Consider the following 17,984-nt stretch of genomic DNA (forward strand, 5'->3'; position numbering starts at 1 on the left):
AAACATAAATCACTTTACATTCAACTCACTTTTAACCAAAATCAATTCTACAAAATCAATTCTATCAAAATCAATTTTTTTCACCGCACAACCAAACACACGCGAAGAAACACGTGAGCCTATATTGGAAAGTGGGAAGAGAATATTGGTCTAAGTTTATTGGATTAGGAACCGTGTGTGTTACCAATGCAATTGTGAGTTGAAATTGAAAGACTCTGTTTATTGGGAACAGATAGATTATGTGGAGATCAACACAGATGCATCTAACGGCCAGAATAGTTTGGAGCCAAAACCATCAAAATTAGGGTTGTCATATTTTGTTAGCAATGTTATTCATATTAGAAATAAGTATGATATATATATATAAGTTTGATCAGGATTTTAAAACTCAAACTTCTCCAACACTCTTAACTCAAAAACACTCCTAAACATAACCTTTTTTTAAAATAAAAAAAAAAAGGAATTTTGAGTATCAAAACATAATCTTATCATCCACCGACTCTATAAACACTTTTTTGTATGACAACAAATGTAATGTAACTCAAAAAACCTTATCGTTGTTGGGAAGTGTTCAAAAAAATCGATCTGGTGTGATGAAAAAATGGGTCTAGATCACAGTCTATACAGTACGTATGATTTCTGATTGTTTTTGTTAAATTTGTTTCAGTTTTATTATATCATTTCAGTTATGGAGGATCCTCCAATTAATTTACCTCTAGTAAGAAATTTACTTATTGAGATATTATGAAGAACTTTACCACTGATAAAATTTTTACCTTACCTCTCGAGATAACTTGTTAGGCCGAGTTTGTAGTGAAGTGCTTGTTTTCCAAAGGTCATTTGATAATAAGAACATTCATCAACAATTGTGGTGTTTGGTTCGAGATTCGACATGAACAAAGAGTTTGTTGTGAAGCCGCTAAGCTAGGGTTTGTAGTATAGTTTTCAATCCAATAACAAGATCCTTTAATAAATTTGGATTTCATTCTTAAAAATTTATTAACTCAAAAGATAAGAGTGTCGACACCCACATATATGTATGCATTCAACAACACATGAACTTTGACAATGCAGGACTCTAATACAACTTCAATAATTACACACCTTAATCCGATTCTGATCGTGCCATGTTAAGTGGGTTTGGATTTTGCTCCAAAAGTATATATGCATCCAATAATCTGGAAATCATGACAATGTTGGACTTCAACACAATTTCAATACAAAATACTCTCTCCAGTCTTATTTATAATAGAAAGTTTGGTCAACGAAAGTTGATGTAACAAGATATAATTTTGAACCAGATACATTAACTTTTGTTGACCCAACATTCTCTTATAAATAGGATCGGAGGGAGTAATACTAACCCATCTAAAGAGCATGAAATTATTACAGTGAAGAGTATAATACTCCTGTATTTTAGTTTTGCTTCCCGTAATTGTCTTGTTTGAATGCATGCATCGATGATCTTGACCTCGTATTCTTTTATAAGTTTATTTGGAAATTGTAGTTACTTTAGCCACCATCTGACATCATCGAGGATATACAACCTGCATGTTTTTTAACCTGGGTGACACTTGCAGGCAGTATTTGGTTGAATAGGGAAAACGCACGCCATGTATTAGTCACTGATTAATGTATAACTAATGAAGATGCTCGATACTTTCTATAAAATATTTACCAACTAACTCATAAGCAGAGCTATCAACGTATTTATAAATTCTTTGTACTAGCCAACATGAAAATGGTCACCCATAGACCAAAAAACCAGGGCAGAGAAAATAGGTAGTAGTTCAATTAGCTCTTATCAAACTAGTCAACTCCTATTCTATGTATAGTATTATGTATATCATATGATTTTTCCAGCGTGTAGGATGTGTATGGTTATAGAATTAATAGAATTTAATAATTCAAGAGAAATTTCATGGAAAACAAGTTGTTGTTATAAGTAAAAACCAAGAGCAATGCTATATCTCTAGAAAAAAAACATCAAGAATTCTTCAAGAATAAAAAGCAACCAATCACAATGCACTATTTGCCACAATTCAAGGAGGTGTGGCTGAAAAATAGGAAGTGGACAAATAAATCATGCAATTAAAACTTGCCACATGTTTCTTGAAAAATTCTTGATGCTATTTTTCTAGATAAATAGCATTTTCTTTAAAAGGATATTGCATTAGTCAAAGAATCAAAACAGGACGTAAGCACAATGGCAAGTTGATAGTTTTTCTCATTAGTCTTCCCAATGCGTCTCGGTCTTGCATTGCAGCCGGCCATCGATTCTTATCACAATCGGAGCCACTTATAATTTATAAATACCACATGATTGAACAATGACATGCAAAACAAAAATATATCAGAATTGTTTAGTAGTCATTTAATTTAAAAAAGGTCAAATACCACTTTTGGTCCTTTTAGTTTGACAGAATTCTCAAGTTAGTCCTTTAAGTTTCGAAAGTTTCAATTAAGTCCTTTTAGTTTGACAGAATTCCCAAGTTAGTCCTTTAAGTTTCAAAAGTTTCAAATAGGTCCTTTTAGTTTGACGAAATTCCCAAGTTAGCCCTTTAAAGGACTAACTTGGGACCCAAATAGGTCCTTTTAGTTTGAAACTTAAAGGACTAACTTGGGAATTTCGTCAAACTAAAATGATCTATTTGAAACTTTTGAAACTTAAAGAACTAACTTGGGAATTTTGTACAACTAAAAGGACCAAATTGAAACTTTCGAAACTTAAAGGACTAACTTGGGAATTCTGTCAAACTAAAAGGACCAAAAGTGGTATTTATCCTTTAAAAAATGTTTCCCTCATTGAATCAACTTTCATTTTTAGTCCAATTTTGTTACAAATTTGTATATAGGGGTGGAAATAGGCTAGGCCGGGCCGGGCTTTGTAAGGCCCAAGCCTGGCCTACTTCAAAAATTATAGGTCTGAGCCTGGCCTATTATCCGTCATGGGCTCAATTTCGAGGCCTGGCCTGGCCTATTTAAAGGCCTGATGAAGCCCGAAAGCCTATTTAAAAGCCTATTTTACACTAAAGTCTAGCAACACATGTAAGCCTACTACTAAATAGGCCAAAATTTACGAAGGCCTAAAGCACATGAATATATGTGTTACTAAATAATGAAATCTTACAAAGGTCTAATCACACCAATATATCTACTACTAAATAACCAATCATATGAAGGCTTGAGTTTATGAGAAAAAAACTTCAACGATATCAATAATGGAAGATATATTATACATAAAAAGCCTAATAGGCCGGCCCGACGGGCTTAATAGGCTTTTTTGTAAGCCTTAGCCTGGCCTATTTAATTAAATAGGCTTTATAAAAAGCTTGAGTCTGGCCTTGTTAATAAACGAGCTGGGCCGAATTAGGCTTTAAATAGGCTAGGCCATAGGCCCCTGTCGGACGGCCTGGCCTGTTCCCACCCCAGTTTGTATACCATCATTCAGTAATATATGATATATAATATTTCACCGGTATTACAATTGGACTCTACACGTTAAAAAGATACAATTAGACTCTAGTTGACAACAACAAAATCACAATTTTAGATAAAATTTAACTTAAAATAAGATCATATTAGTTTTCATGTATTAGACTTGGTGAAATCTTGATTTGTGACGATCTATAGAGCAGGTGCAGCAGAGTCTGCAGAGGGAGCAGTTTATTGGCAGAGTGGCGAAACGCACGCGACAGTTGGAATTGGAACCAAGGGCTGAACCTGCAGGACATATTGCATCTGCAATGTCCTCTCCCAAATTACATCAAGTGTAACGTTAATGCCTAATTCTTTGAGCGTCACAATATTGTGGGGATCGGAATATGTCACGGTATGTTTGTAGGTGCTAAAACAGTGCAAATGTATCCAGTTATGACAGTTGATATTGGCGAAGCTCTAGACAAGCTAGCAGCTTTTGATCAAGTTGTGTTCTGCCTGGATTCAAAAAAAGTAGTAGATGCTTTCAACTCAGATATGCAAGATGATTCGGAGCTAGGCTCCACCTTAGCTAATTGTAGAGTTTTCTAAGAGAGAGTTCAATATGGTTGCTCATGACCTTGCGAAAGCGGACATATACAATGCTATTCTCAAATTTATTTTGATATACCAGATTGTTAAGTAATATACATGAGTAAAAAAATGAAATTTGGTTGTAGCAAAAAAAAAATGAAATTTGGTTTGTACCCAAAAAAAATGAAATTCGGTCTAACATGATTAAATTTTTTAAACATAGATGGACTGACTTAATATTAAAAATGATTAATTGATGCTAGAAAAAAGATAAAATATCAAGTTGAAATTTTAAATTAAATTATAGGAACTTTTTCCAGCAAAGATATTACAAATATCTCTATCATTGGTGCAAAGTTGAAATCAAACTAAAACTAAACTACAAAACCATCATCCCCTCCATTAATTCATTGAATTTGCTCTATCTTCTAACAATGCAAATCAAAGTCTTCCTCCTCCTCTTTCTCTTGTTCACCAAAACAACTTCATTGCAATCAACAACAAATACCCTCCCACAAGGCTCATCTCTTTCAGTTGACAAATCAAATGGCACCCTCATCTCATCCAACGGCGATTTCTCCGCCGGTTTCCTTCCCGTCGGAGATAACGCCTTTTGTTTCGCCGTCTACTTCACAAAATCCAAACAACCCACCATTGTTTGGGTGGCTAACAGAGACCAACCTGTTAACGGCAAACACTCAAAACTCTCACTTTTCAAAAACGGTAATCTCATTTTAACCGATGCAGATAGAAAAAGAACACCAATTTGGTCCACTTCAACCTTTTCTCCTTTTCCATTACAGCTCAAGCTTCAAAACAATGGCAACCTCGTTCTCGCCACGACTAACGGTAACATTAGTATCCTTTGGCAAAGCTTTGATTTTCCAACAGATACTCTTCTTCCTGGCCAAGAAATTAATGAGAAAGCAAGCTTAGTTTCATCCAAAAGTGTAACCAACTATTCCTCTGGTTTCTATAAGTTTTATTTCGACAACGACAATGCTCTTCGTCTTCTATTCAAAGGTCCTTTGTTATCTAGTGTCTATTGGCCATCACCTTGGCTATTACCTGTTGATGCAGGAAGATCAACTTATAATGTTACTAAAATTGCGCTACTCGATTCATTTGGCCATTTCATGTCCTCTGATGCATACCAATTTTTCACCATTGATTATCCAAAGAAACTTCATAGATTGCTCAAAATGGATCATGATGGTAACCCACGTGTTTATAGCTTCAATGATAAAACTAAGACATGGGAAGTTTCATGGCAAGCTATTGCTGAACCATGTGAGGTTCATGGTATTTGTGGAGAAAATAGCATGTGTAGTTACGATCCTGTTAATGGAAGAACATGTTATTGTTTGAAAGGTTACAAGTTGAAGAATCGTCATGATTGGACACAAGGGTGTGAGCCTGAGTTTAAACCTGCTGATCTTTCTTGCGACAGTTCTCGCGTTGAGGATTTCAGCTTTCTTCATCTTCAAAACATGGAGTTGTATGGCTATGATTTGTATGTAGCAAAAGTTACAAGCTTGAAGCAATGTCAACAATTGTGTTTGGATCTTTGTGAGAAATGCAAAGGTGTTCAATTCAAATTCAATCGTGATTCTACATATGATTGTTTTCCTAAAACGCTGTTGGCCAATGGAAGAGATTCTCACAATATTGATGGAGATATTTACTTGAAATTGCCAAAAAATACTCTGTTATCTTCCACCATGCCTTTTAAACATTCACCTTTGAACTGTTCCATTGCTTTGTTTCAACCCTTGAATAGATTCTATGAAAAACCAAGTAAAAACTCCATGTTAAATTTCTTGACTTGGTTATCATTAGGGATAGGGGTGTTTGAGTTTTCCATAATTTTATTTGTTTGGTTCTTTTTGTTTAGAACCAATAAGAACCCTGATGATGTTGATCAAGTACAAAGACACCTTCTTTCAGCAACCGGATTTCAAAGATTTTCGTATTCAGAACTCAAAACCGCGACAAGAGGGTTTAGCAAAGAGATCGGTCGAGGAGGAGGAGGGATTGTTTACAAAGGTACACTCGATGATGATCGTGTTGCTGCTGTTAAATGCTTAAATGAAGCTCATCAAGGAGAAGCTGAATTTCTAGCTGAAATAAGCACAATTGGTATGTTGAACCATATGAATTTAATTGATATGTGGGGATATTGTGTTGAAGGGAAACATAGGCTTTTGGTGTATGAGTATATGGAACATGGTTCTTTAGCAGAGAATCTATGTTCTAATTCATTTGATTGGAATAAGAGATTTAATGTAGCTGTTGGAACAGCTAAAGGTTTGGCTTATCTACATGAAGAGTGTTTGGAATGGGTTTTACATTGTGATGTGAAGCCTCAAAATATTTTACTTGACACAAATTTTCAACCAAAGGTTGCTGATTTTGGTTTATCAAAACTATTGAATAGAGATGAACGTGATAGTTCTGCTTTTTCAAGAATAAGAGGGACAAGAGGTTATATGGCACCTGAATGGGTTTATAATCTTCGTATTACTTCTAAAGTTGATGTTTATAGTTATGGGGTTGTTTTGCTTGAAATGGTGAGTGGAAAAAGTCCAATGGAAATTCATAGTCTTGATAATAGTGGAGGTATAGAGCATCATCGAATGGTAACTTGGGTGATGGATAAGGTGAAAAGTGCACCAATGACTATGTTTTGGATTGAAGAGATTGTTGATGGTAATTTGGAAGGAAAATATGATGTTAATCAGGTTGAGAATTTGGTTAAAGTGGCTTTGATGTGTGTGAAAGATGACATGAATGAAAGACCATCCATGAGTCAAGTAGTGGAGATGCTTCTTCAGTCCCATGAAAAAAGAGGCATCCCTCGTTAGTTCTTTTCCTTTTATTGTTCCACAAAATGAAAATAAAAAATAAATTGTATATATAGTTAATAGTTTACACTATCTTTTCTAGTGAATATACATGAGATAACTAGCAAGTTTGTATTGTTATATTATATATGTGGGATAACATGCTTGAATAGCATGGCACTTGATCTTTTCTCATACTATCTTATAAATCTTAACCATTTCCCTATTTGAAAATCAAAATACATATATTATATATTATATGCCTTACATGTTTATCTTTATCTCTTTTTCATTTTTTTATAACTTACCACATTTTAAATAATATACATAAAAATAAAAATAAACCTTGTGTTTCAAAATTTTGATGTCAAAAAACATTTCGCTTTCTCCTTTAAAAGAAAAAACATTTCTCTTTCATATTCCATCTGGTCACTATTATAAGCAAAACTTCACTTTTTAGGTACATTGAATAATCAATGTATCTAGTCTTTATTATAGACCGGATACATTAATTATTCAATGTATCTAAAAAGTGAAGTTTTGCTTATAATAGTGACCGGAGGGAGTATAGTTAAGTCAAGACAAAACTTCCTTATAAGTGTAGTTGATAGGGCATATCATATGATCGAATGTGATATCTCATGCCAATTAATTACTGATTTCTTTTATTATTGATGTCATCATGCATTCATTCGTTTACTTTAGTCAACTCACATGATGACACTTTTATATTGGTGTGTGAGAAGAATTTATGTATGTACCAGAAACTTTTCTGTTTAAATTCTCCAAAGTCCAAACCTCCAACTCAAAACCTCCAACTGGGTTTGGATATAATCGATGGGCATGGCACCAAATATGCGATGGCCAACAGCCTGACTATATTATATTCGTTAAGCAAAATCTGATAGAGATTGCGATGACTTTGAAACCATGCGCGCTCAACTAAAATAAAACCATCTATTTTTATTTTTTTTGAAAGATAAAACCATCTACTTGTCTACTTGTATAATAAAACCATGATGGCGCTCCTAACATTTCCCTACAACTTACTGTGTGTTTAAAGAGTGTCCGAGAGATTTGTTAACATTTTTTTAAAATAAAATAGGGAAATGTTAACGAGTATTTTGGGATATTCTTTAAACACTCAAAGTTGTAAGATTTTATATGAAAGTTTGTGTATTTATTGTATTCTTTACTTTTAAAAAAAAAAAAAATTTCTTCATTAGGAATACTTAAAGAGTATCCCGAAGACACTCATTTAAAAGACCCAATAAAATATATTAAAAACAATATGAAAATGTTAACCGGTGTCTCCGGGACACTGGTTAAGAAATTATAAAAGAAAATGTTTTCTCGGAAATTGTGTATTTTACTTTTTAAAAATTGAAAAAGTGTTACTTTTAATGTTAACTTTGTTTTTTCATTCCACTTTTAGTTGCTTAACTAGTGCCCCGGGGGCACTAGTTAACAAAGACCCAAAACAATAAGTGTTGATAGAATTACTAATGTTTTGATCAAAGAACTACTCAGATTAATAATTCTAGAGTTAAATTAATTAGCATTTGGTCTCTATAAATATTTTAAATATTATTTTTAGTTCTTCGATAAATTTTCACCAAGTTTTGGTTTCTCAAATATTTTTGTCTCGACTTTTGATTCTTTTTTTTTTTTTAGCAATTGATTCTTTCTTTTAAATAAACTTATGTATGTATCTTTCAAAAAAAACTTATGTATATCGTTTGAAATTTTAAATTATTTTTTGCATCGATGTTTAATATGTTATAGAAATTTTTATTGCAAAATTTAATTTTTTTTTAATAAGAGATAAATTAAATATGAATTTTTAAGTTTGAAATCTATATTAATTCATCATTTGTTAAAAAGTATTAAATTTGTGTGGAAAAGATTGTTATAATATTCTTTAGTTTTGAAAGAAGATTATTATATTATAATATTTTAAAATCCATATAAAAATTCATTCAAAGATGTGAACGATACACATATGTTAACTTAAAAATACTTACAAATTTTTTTACCAATCTAATTGTTAAATTCTTTATAAAAAAAAAACAATCTAATCGTTAAATATTTTAAAATTTTACCAACGATGCATACTAAAATTATAAGTTTTTGTTATTCATGTGCAGTTGTAGTTGTAGGATTGATTATCAATACTTCACTTTTTTTTTTCTTCTGATGTGAACAGATGGGATCAGGTTGTCTTTGAGTCTGACTCCGCTACTCTAGTGCAAGCTCTATCGTCTCTGGACCATGGTGATTCAGAATATTCTATGTTATTGTTTTTAGTATTATTTATTAATTATCTTTACATTCCAACTTCGGGGTGAAGTTTGTTAGGAGACAAGCGAACATGGTTGCTCATACTTTAGCTAGGGCGGCCTGTTCTTGGGCTAGTCACCGTATTTTTAATTCTTATCCTTATTGTATTGAACATTGGTTGATTAATGATAATAGTTAACTTTGTTTTGGTAAAACAATAAAAATCAATACTTCCCTTTTGTTTCAAAAAGCGATGAGTGGTAACGACATCTTTTTCAACCTCGTTACAATACCTATCATTTAATTGAGTGAAATATATATCTCATCACTTTATGTAGTATCTATTTTCAAAATCAATGTTAGAGATGGTGTTCATAGCATTTTTATCCATGTAGCAAGCTTAGAATATGGACAGAGCCTCCATTCTCTCTGGCGGCGGCAAGACTCCATCTCTATGCCCTCAGTGGCGCACTGAGCGCACAGGGGAAGGCCACGGCGTCTAGAATGGGATTTCTTGTTGTAACTGCGTCGCGCAGTTACAGTTGTGAGTCGTCCGATTAAAATAAATGGTCTAGATTGTTTTACTATGTAAAATCGAGTTTAAATTTGAACCGTTCAATCATAAATCAACGGACGAGATATATTACAGCGTGAAAATGCGTGTAACCTTTACAGCAGTAAATCCAAATCCCACGGCGTCCCCTTTATTATTTTTTCGAGCAAATACTCACTTTAGTCCCTGACTTTGCACCTCGATGTCACATAGGTCCCTGACTCAGGATTAAATACAAACAAGTACTCTACACTTCCGTTATCACTTTAGTCCCCGCCGTTAAAAAAATCTGTTAAGTGATGATGTAGCACGCTGACAAGGAGTATGATGTGTCACAGGGACTAAAGTGAAAGTAAAAAATGGTCACTTTGGTCCCTGAATCGAAAATCAATATCCTCAATTTACTGTTAGATCCCTGACTGTGTATACTTACTGTCAGTTAGGTCCCTGAATCGAAAATCAATATCCTCAATTTACTGTTAGGTCCCTGACTGTGTGTACTTACTATCAGTTAGGTCTCTGACATTAAACACGAAATTTCACTAAGATCCTGGGCAAGTTGTTAGTTTAACATGCTACTTACTCAACAGTAAGGTATTTGTGTTAAATATCAAAATATTATTATAACACTTATAAAAATGATTCTATAGTTTAATAACAAATGTTTCCATAACATAATTATTAAGTAATTAATGTCAACCATAGAGTAACTAAAAGATTGCATCATATTTGAGCATATAAATCAACAATTCATTACATAATGATTCAGCAAAATATTAAACAAAATATCGCACCACAGTTGTGCTTATAATTTAGCAATTTCGGTACATAAATAAACTAACAAACATCACATAATTGGCCTCGGACCCCTTGGAGTTGGCATGAAAGATGTAAGCATTTGTAGTTCATTCAGACGTGCATTTGGATTTTGACCCCTAATTTCGTGTTTACTATCAAGGACCTGATCGACAGTAAGTATACACAGTCAAGGACCTAACAGTAAATCGAGGATATTGATTTTCGATTCAGGGTCCTAACTGACAGTAAGTATACACAGTCAGGGATCTAACAGTAAATTGAGGATATTGATTTTCGATTCATGGACCAAAGTGACCATTTTTTTACTTTCACTTTAGTCCCTTTGACACGTCATACTCCTTGTCAGCGTGCTACATCATCACTTAACAGATTTTTTTAACGGCAGGGACTAAAGTGATAACGGAAATGTAGAGTCAGTGACTTGTTTGTATTTAATCCTGAGTCAGGGACTTATGTGACAGCGAGGTGCAGAGCCATGAACTAAAGTGACTATTTGCTCTTATTTTTTCTGTAATTTTAAAATTACTATAATGCCCTTTAATTAAGATGAAAATTCATGCACTTGCAGCCTTGACACACTCGACAGTGTGAACACACTCTTGCTTAGCTGAAATCGGCGCCTCGCCGCAACGACGCGATTACGCCGTGCCAATTTCAATAATATCAAGTCCCTTTCCTTCAAGTTGTGATCTCTGCCACCGCTTGCTTGTAAGTTCATCTCCAGACTCCGGTCTCTCTCTCCTTCAATTTTTTGAATCTTTTCCTCGTTTGATGTGCAGGTTTGATTTTCTGATTTTAGGGTTTTTCCTTTTTGCAGTGTAATTGAACTCATTTTGATACTGATTCTTGAAACCTTGCTCACTTGATATTTTTCTTTTTTGCAGTAGCTTCAGCTCTCTACACTCACTTCATATTTCAACCAACAATATACTTTGTTACCTCAAACAGTGCCAATGTATTCACGTGGTCGAGATTTTTTGTTCTGTCACTTGTGTGGGACAATGCTCACAGTTCCCTCAACTGATTATGCACTATGCCCCTTGTGCAAAACCAAGTGTAACATAAAGGGTACTTTTTTTTCTTTTCTCCTCTTCAAAATAATCTATCAGCGTGTTTGTTTTTTCTTTGATTATTACATGTTTCTATCTTATTAAGATCATTGCTTAAATGGTTTACTAATTTGGGAATAGTGAATCAAAATTTCGATTGTTGCTATACAACTTAGAGTGAAAAGAAAATTTGGTGTGTAGGTGATCAAATAACTAATGGAAATGAAACAAAACACTATTCTGATTTTGAAAGAGCAAGGTGCAAAAATTGTTTAGGCTGCATAATATATAGGAACAATGCCAGCTACACACATATATGGAAATAACATTAGGTGACATCTCTGATGGTAAAAGGCTGCAGACAGATTTAATATGCAGGGACGCGGTTTTGTGCCCGCAATTCCCCACTTCTCAGCACTTAGTGTGTCTGAGTTTTGCTGCTAGGCTATCTAGAACAAAAAAAAAAAAAAATTAGGTGACTTTATGGATTGAGGAATCTTCATGATTCTTTAAGGTACTTGCTTTTTAACATAATGTGTGCCCCTGTTAAGTTGTAATAAATGTCTCATCTTGTTAATGCTTATGGTTTCGCAAAGTATCTGTGGGATGTTTTTATGCTAATGATATACATCAGATCTAATTTTATGTATTTATCTATCTACTGCTTGATACTCCTTAGGTGTAGTGGTACACGTCTGTTAGACTGTTACTGTCCTTGCATATTTAGATATAATTTGCTGTGAATAAGTTCATATTGTGCTCAAGTGAACTAATATATTGTGTGTTTAGGAGTCCCATTATGCGTCCTAACTGAATGTCCTTGTAATTTTCAGATATTAAAGGAAAGGAAATAAGTTACACAATTTCTGCTGAGGTATGCTAATTTTTTTTTTTATTCATCAGCTTATACAAGTTATTTCCATCTCCTAACATATGATATGATTATATCACTATGTTATGCTGCGGCTTATAGGGTCTACTGATATGTGCATTGGGCAAACGATTCTTCAAAAACGCAGACAACAGAATCATCAATATATTGATGAGTGATGAATGAAAATAGTAGCGAAAAATTTCTCCAAACTTCTTTCTTCTAATTTTGGCTTCCTTCTCTATTTTCTGGAGACTAGCCCTTCTAGAACAAAGTCACAATACCCCTCGTATCATATATCATCTATGTTCAATGCCAGTGTATTTAGATGAAATTGATTATATCCACCTCCACTATGACATAGGCACATATAATTTACAGATCTATGATAAACTGTGTTTGTTGGTACATGCAAGTAAATGATACCTTGATTTGCTTTGTCTTGGGACTCTTGGTGGGATATATGATGAAAAAATCTCTATTTTAGAAGTATGAGTAAATAATTAAGCTTTTTGAAATATCAACCTAGGTTTAAGATTTGATATCAATATAGAAAAAATTGTGATGTGATTTTAAGTACGTACATATTTACATACTAATATATTTATTGATTATTGGCAAATTATCCTCATCTACTTTGTGGTTGGTAGGATATCAGAAGAGAACTTGGAATTGATTTAATCGAGGAACAGAAGGTGCAATTGTCTAAGGTAATGCATCCTACAATATATATTTAATGGCATGATCTTTAAGCAGACATTTACATGTTCTAATGTTATGTTTCTTTACAGGTCAACAAAACATGTGAAAAATGTGGTCATGGTGAAGCTGCCTTTTATACCAGACAGGTATTACTAGACTTCACAATGAAGCTTTGCCAATTTAATTTGAAGCTTATTTAGTACTCAAAATTTATGTATCTAAACCTTCCTAATTTCAGATGAGATCGGCGGATGAAGGGCAAACTACTTTCTACACATGCACCCGCTGTGGTCATCAGTTTCAAGAGAATTAAGTTTGAACTGTGTATGAACAGATTGTCGACACTCTTTCCTTTCTTTTTTGTCCCCTTGGCTGAAATCTGCTCCCATTTTCTATCAAACATTAATTTGGAGAGAGCTTTGTCTGTACAAGTAGACATTTTGATCATATGTAACTTGTTCCTTAAAAAAAAGATCCTATGTAGCTTGTACAATGCCTGAAAATTTTATACTGAAATCAACATAGAAAAGTTGTTATTTTCGTGTTAAATATGAAGTACCTTGTGGCTGCTGGCTCTTCGTTGCTAAATGCACTGAAACCACCTTTTTACTATTTTTTTTCCTGTCAAATTTTGATTGATTTTCTCGCATTACCCAGGTATTTCGGTCTGGTGTTTCCTATAGTGTGCTAATTTATCTACAACTCTGCGTGTTGATGTTAGTACTTGGTTCCTTTTTTTGGTGAATAGTGGAGCACTTGGTTCCTTTAATCATATGTTAGTGTTCTGCTGAATTTATTTTCTTTCTGATATCATTCTACTTTGATCGTCATAATTGCTTTTCTGTTTTTTGTGTTTCTTAGATGATTTTTGCAATTAGTATAAAATTTCTTCTTAATTTCCCATCTCTTAAATTTGAACACGGTAGCTTAAGATATGGTTGGTTCAAGATTGTTGTCTGTCATTATCTAAAAACAGTCTGTTCGTCCCTCACTTTAATTTAAAAGGTGCACTTAGTGAAATTTGGTTTAGAAAGGAGTGACCCAGAATAGAGTCATTTGATTTTGTTTTCTTTTTTACTTGTTAATTTTATGTTGAAATGCGCAACTTATTCAATTAAGCTTTGATAGTAATATTTATATCAATGAAGATTAATTGTCTCGCGAAGAAGGGATTTTTAGTGCAGTTTAGTTGACTAAACTACATGCCTAATTGATGTAACAATTAAGCAATCAATTTTGACGCGATTAATTGATATAGGGCTATGTAGCATATGTTTGCCTTTAGCCGTGATTTCCACAAGCTGTGTAACTTTCACTCTGTGTATGTTTGATATCACGGTAGGTATGTGAGAATCACATTGATCCACTGTGATTTTGCAGAAGCTACAAAGTGTAGCTTTTGGAAAATCATGGTGGACATACATACCATGATATCATAGATTATGCAGTAGTTTTCTACCTTGATTTTAAGGAACATACATACAGTGATACCATAGACTTTGTAGTAGTTTTCTACCTTGATTTTAAGGAACACGGATGAAAAACCAAACATAAATGCACTAATCTATTAGCTTAATTGACAAATTCTAAAGATTATTGAACCTTCAAAAATAATCGTATGCATAGATTATATATAATAAATACATATAAATATAATCTGCATTTGTAGACACAAAAGTTAAGATGTTTCACTTTTTTGTTGGCCAAATTTTATTGGTGACCCATCTATTGAATCTGCTCTTTTCGGATTTTAAACTTTTTGGCATAAACGTATCTCATCGTCCGTCTTGCGTCAACACGGCCATTAGCAATGAGTTTAATGAGCAAGAAAAGCTGAGAAGTGAGAACACGGTAAGCGCATTGCAACACTTGAATATAAGATTGTAGAACTTCCACGTACATGTAGTGTTATTTCTTTCATATTATGGCCTCAATCATGTTAGTGTTTCTTCTCAATTACATAGTAAACTGATGAAAGTTTTAGGTTTTTGCATTTCTTCTACAAATTGGAGCATAAGTCATAACTGTATCCTTTTGTTGATTTCATCACTCTCTATCCTTTCCTCATCCTGTATATGATTTTTTCTGTTTTTCAAAAAGACACAAAATGTCTGCTCCTTAACCTTTTAATTGCAGATATTGTAGAAAAGAGTGAAAATGCGGTTTGAATATGATACTTAAGAGATGATTGTCTTTGATGTATGTAATGATATCAATAGCACTTGGAAATTTAACCAAATGTCTTGAATTTGAATTCAGTCATGAGGATGCAACAATGCCTCGAGAGAAAGTTTTGTCACTCATTGCGATTCTACCCGGTTCTAAATATCAGTCTCGTCTCTTCAATCTTGGTTCACACCCAAAAAATTATATAAATGTTAATATTTTTTAACATCAATTCTACAGTGTTAATCATCAAACTTAAAAATAAAAATAAAAGAAATCGTAGGATTTTTTTTGAAGGAAAATCGTAGGAGTTATATATTATATTGGAATCTTTTTGTTGATTATTTGTCAAAAAAATATAGCGAATATTGCTTATAATTCTATCAAACCCCCTGTAAAAAAAAATTGTGAATATTGCTTATAATTGTATCAAATCTTAAGTGAAAAAATAATTATAAAAATATATATTAATTGATACCTCTAACTATTTATTTTACTCGTTCAAAAAGAAATATTCGTTTTACTTTTGGGGGGCAAAACTCTAATTATTGATCCATAGGGAAATAATTAATCAATTGAATATTTAATTGATATGTTCACACCCAAAAAAAAAATATAAATATTAATAATTTTTTTTTAACATCAATTCTACACATGTTAATCAAACTTAAAATTGTCCTCGTGAGCTTAGCTCAGTTGGTTGAGACAATACATAAAATATGCAAGGTCCGAGTTCGATTCTTGGCCACCACCAAAAATCAACTCGGCCAACTCGGCCACCACCAAAAATCAAACTTAAAATTAAAATTAAAAGAAATCATAGGATTATTTTTGAAGGATAATCGTAGGAGTTATATATTATATTGGAATATTCTTGTTGATTATTTGTAAAAAAAAATATAGTGAATATTGCTTATAATTCTATCAAATCTTAAGTGAAAAAATAATTATAAAAATATATATTAATTGATAGCTCTCTAACTATTTATTTTACTTTTTGAGGGCAAAACTCTAATTATTGATCCATAGTGCAATAATTAATTGATAGAATATTTAATTGGACCTTTCAAAACAAAAAAAAAATATATCATTGATATGGGCCAAATATATGAACGGATTTCAAATATTTATTTAATGATATGATACAATTTTCATTGCATCATATACCTATGACATAAGTATAATCTCATATCTTGTGAAAAAAAGTATAATCTCGTATCGTGAAGACCTAAAGCCGACGAGAGTTCATCATTAGCAATGGCTCCAGCTCCAGCTCCAGGTATTTCTCATAGCACATGATGTTAGTTCTTGTTTGTTGTTGGTCTGTTGTTCTTGATTATTTTCAATGCATGAAAAACGTGCATATATCTTGTATGTAATTATTAATTTAATTCAGTTTTTGGTACAAAAGCACCCTGATTAGCGTTATAAACTACATAATACTGTGCCTTGTATGTGTTTCAATGAGTATGTTTAATTGTTAGTTTTTTTTTTTTTGTCAAGTACTTTGAAGAGGTTTTCTCTTTTTCTATCAAACACTTTTACAATAACATCTTCACTGAGTCTCTGTTTAAATAGAGATGGAAAAATGTGAGATGGTTCGAAGAAGCCAATGACTTAACCTATTTAAGACTTAACTCGGGGTTCAGCTAGTTTAGTAACAAGATCAAGTTTAAGATTTTAAAAAAATAGATTATTTAATAGGAACCATAAAACTTATAAGAACTTTGTGCCTTATATTATTTCATGTGGTAAATAAAACTTAATACTACGTACGTACTATTTTTAGCTATAATTGTTAATTTGTTTTTGACGGAATAATTGTTAGTTTTATCTTCATGTAGTGTAGATATGCATCACTTCTAAATAAATTACGTTATGCATATACCTTTCATTTCCACACAAAAAAAAAAAAAAAAAAACTTTTATTTTTCATTGACGTGGTCTTTTTTATTGTCTAGTACCAAAGGAAAGATGCCTGCCAACTCCTATGGGTTGTCTTTGCATTTTTGTTATCATGGTCATTGCCGTCGGCATCCTTCTATATGCAGTTTACGACAACAGTTCACATCCTAAGCTTCCATGTTTTGGAGTGGAATCAGCTTCTCTCAACTCACTTAGTATGAATAATAGTTCTAGACTCAGTGGTGAATGGAACATTAACCTCACCTTTACAAACCCTAACAACGGCTGGAATGAAGTCTCTTACAACACTATTTGTGTTAGTATCCTTTACATCAATGACCATAATGGAAGTCTTCTTGCCTCCACTCAGTTGGCACCTTTCTCTAAAAAAGATGATAGTACGGTCTTAAAACAAGTCCAACTTAAGATGGATCTACATCATGATGCAGAAACCGACAAGATTGAACATAGTTTCTCTTGTGGAACAGTTAACTTTGAGATTGAGATGTCCACTTCTGTCAGGTTCAAGGGTGCTTTTGATTTCCGTAAGGATTATTCTTTGAAAGTTGTTTGTAACCCTCTTACCATTAGACTTCCTCCAGGATCATCAAAGTGGGTTTTAGCACAGGGTTTAACATGTGAGAGTACTGCAAGTTCTGAATGATTGATCGATAGTAGTAATCTTAAATATAAGAGAAAGTTTAGTCGATAAAAGTTTATGTATTTGATATAAAATTTGGATAAATCCATAGTTTTTTTTTTTTAAGGGAAGTATCAAATACAAA

The 17,984-nt window shown here is 32.9% G+C and overlaps 3 protein-coding genes across 4 annotated transcripts; all 3 read left to right on the top strand.

The window, feature by feature from the left end:
• Positions 1-4,423: 4,423 nt before the first annotated feature.
• LOC146942119 (putative receptor protein kinase ZmPK1) lies at positions 4,424-7,080 on the top strand. Its single transcript, XM_085756072.1, has one exon. The coding sequence runs from the start codon at positions 4,446-4,448 to the stop codon at positions 6,873-6,875; it is 2,430 nt and encodes an 809-aa protein (XP_085612198.1). The 5' UTR covers positions 4,424-4,445; the 3' UTR covers positions 6,876-7,080.
• A 3,982-nt stretch (positions 7,081-11,062) lies between these two features.
• On the top strand, positions 11,063-13,716 carry LOC146942120 (uncharacterized). 2 transcript variants are annotated; one of them, XM_085756073.1, is made up of 6 exons: positions 11,063-11,214; positions 11,391-11,574; positions 12,389-12,429; positions 13,077-13,136; positions 13,218-13,274; positions 13,367-13,716. In XM_085756073.1, the coding sequence occupies exons 2-6, from the start codon at positions 11,460-11,462 to the stop codon at positions 13,439-13,441; spliced, it is 348 nt and encodes a 115-aa protein (XP_085612199.1). In that variant the 5' UTR covers positions 11,063-11,214; positions 11,391-11,459; the 3' UTR covers positions 13,442-13,716. The 2 variants fall into 2 exon arrangements, with proteins under 2 accessions (XP_085612199.1, XP_085612200.1); XM_085756074.1 differs by having other exon boundaries at positions 11,073-11,285.
• A 2,835-nt stretch (positions 13,717-16,551) lies between these two features.
• Positions 16,552-17,863, top strand: LOC146942121 (uncharacterized). The gene is made up of 2 exons (XM_085750007.1): positions 16,552-16,573; positions 17,256-17,863. Exons 1-2 carry the CDS (start codon positions 16,552-16,554, stop codon positions 17,861-17,863), a joined length of 630 nt encoding a protein of 209 aa, XP_085606133.1.
• The last annotated feature ends 121 nt before the right edge of the window (positions 17,864-17,984 follow it).

Source organism: Medicago sativa, chromosome 3, assembly GCF_051527215.1.
Source record: "Medicago sativa cultivar Bolivia chromosome 3, Bolivia_mono, whole genome shotgun sequence".
Taxonomy (NCBI): Eukaryota; Viridiplantae; Streptophyta; class Magnoliopsida; order Fabales; family Fabaceae; genus Medicago; species Medicago sativa.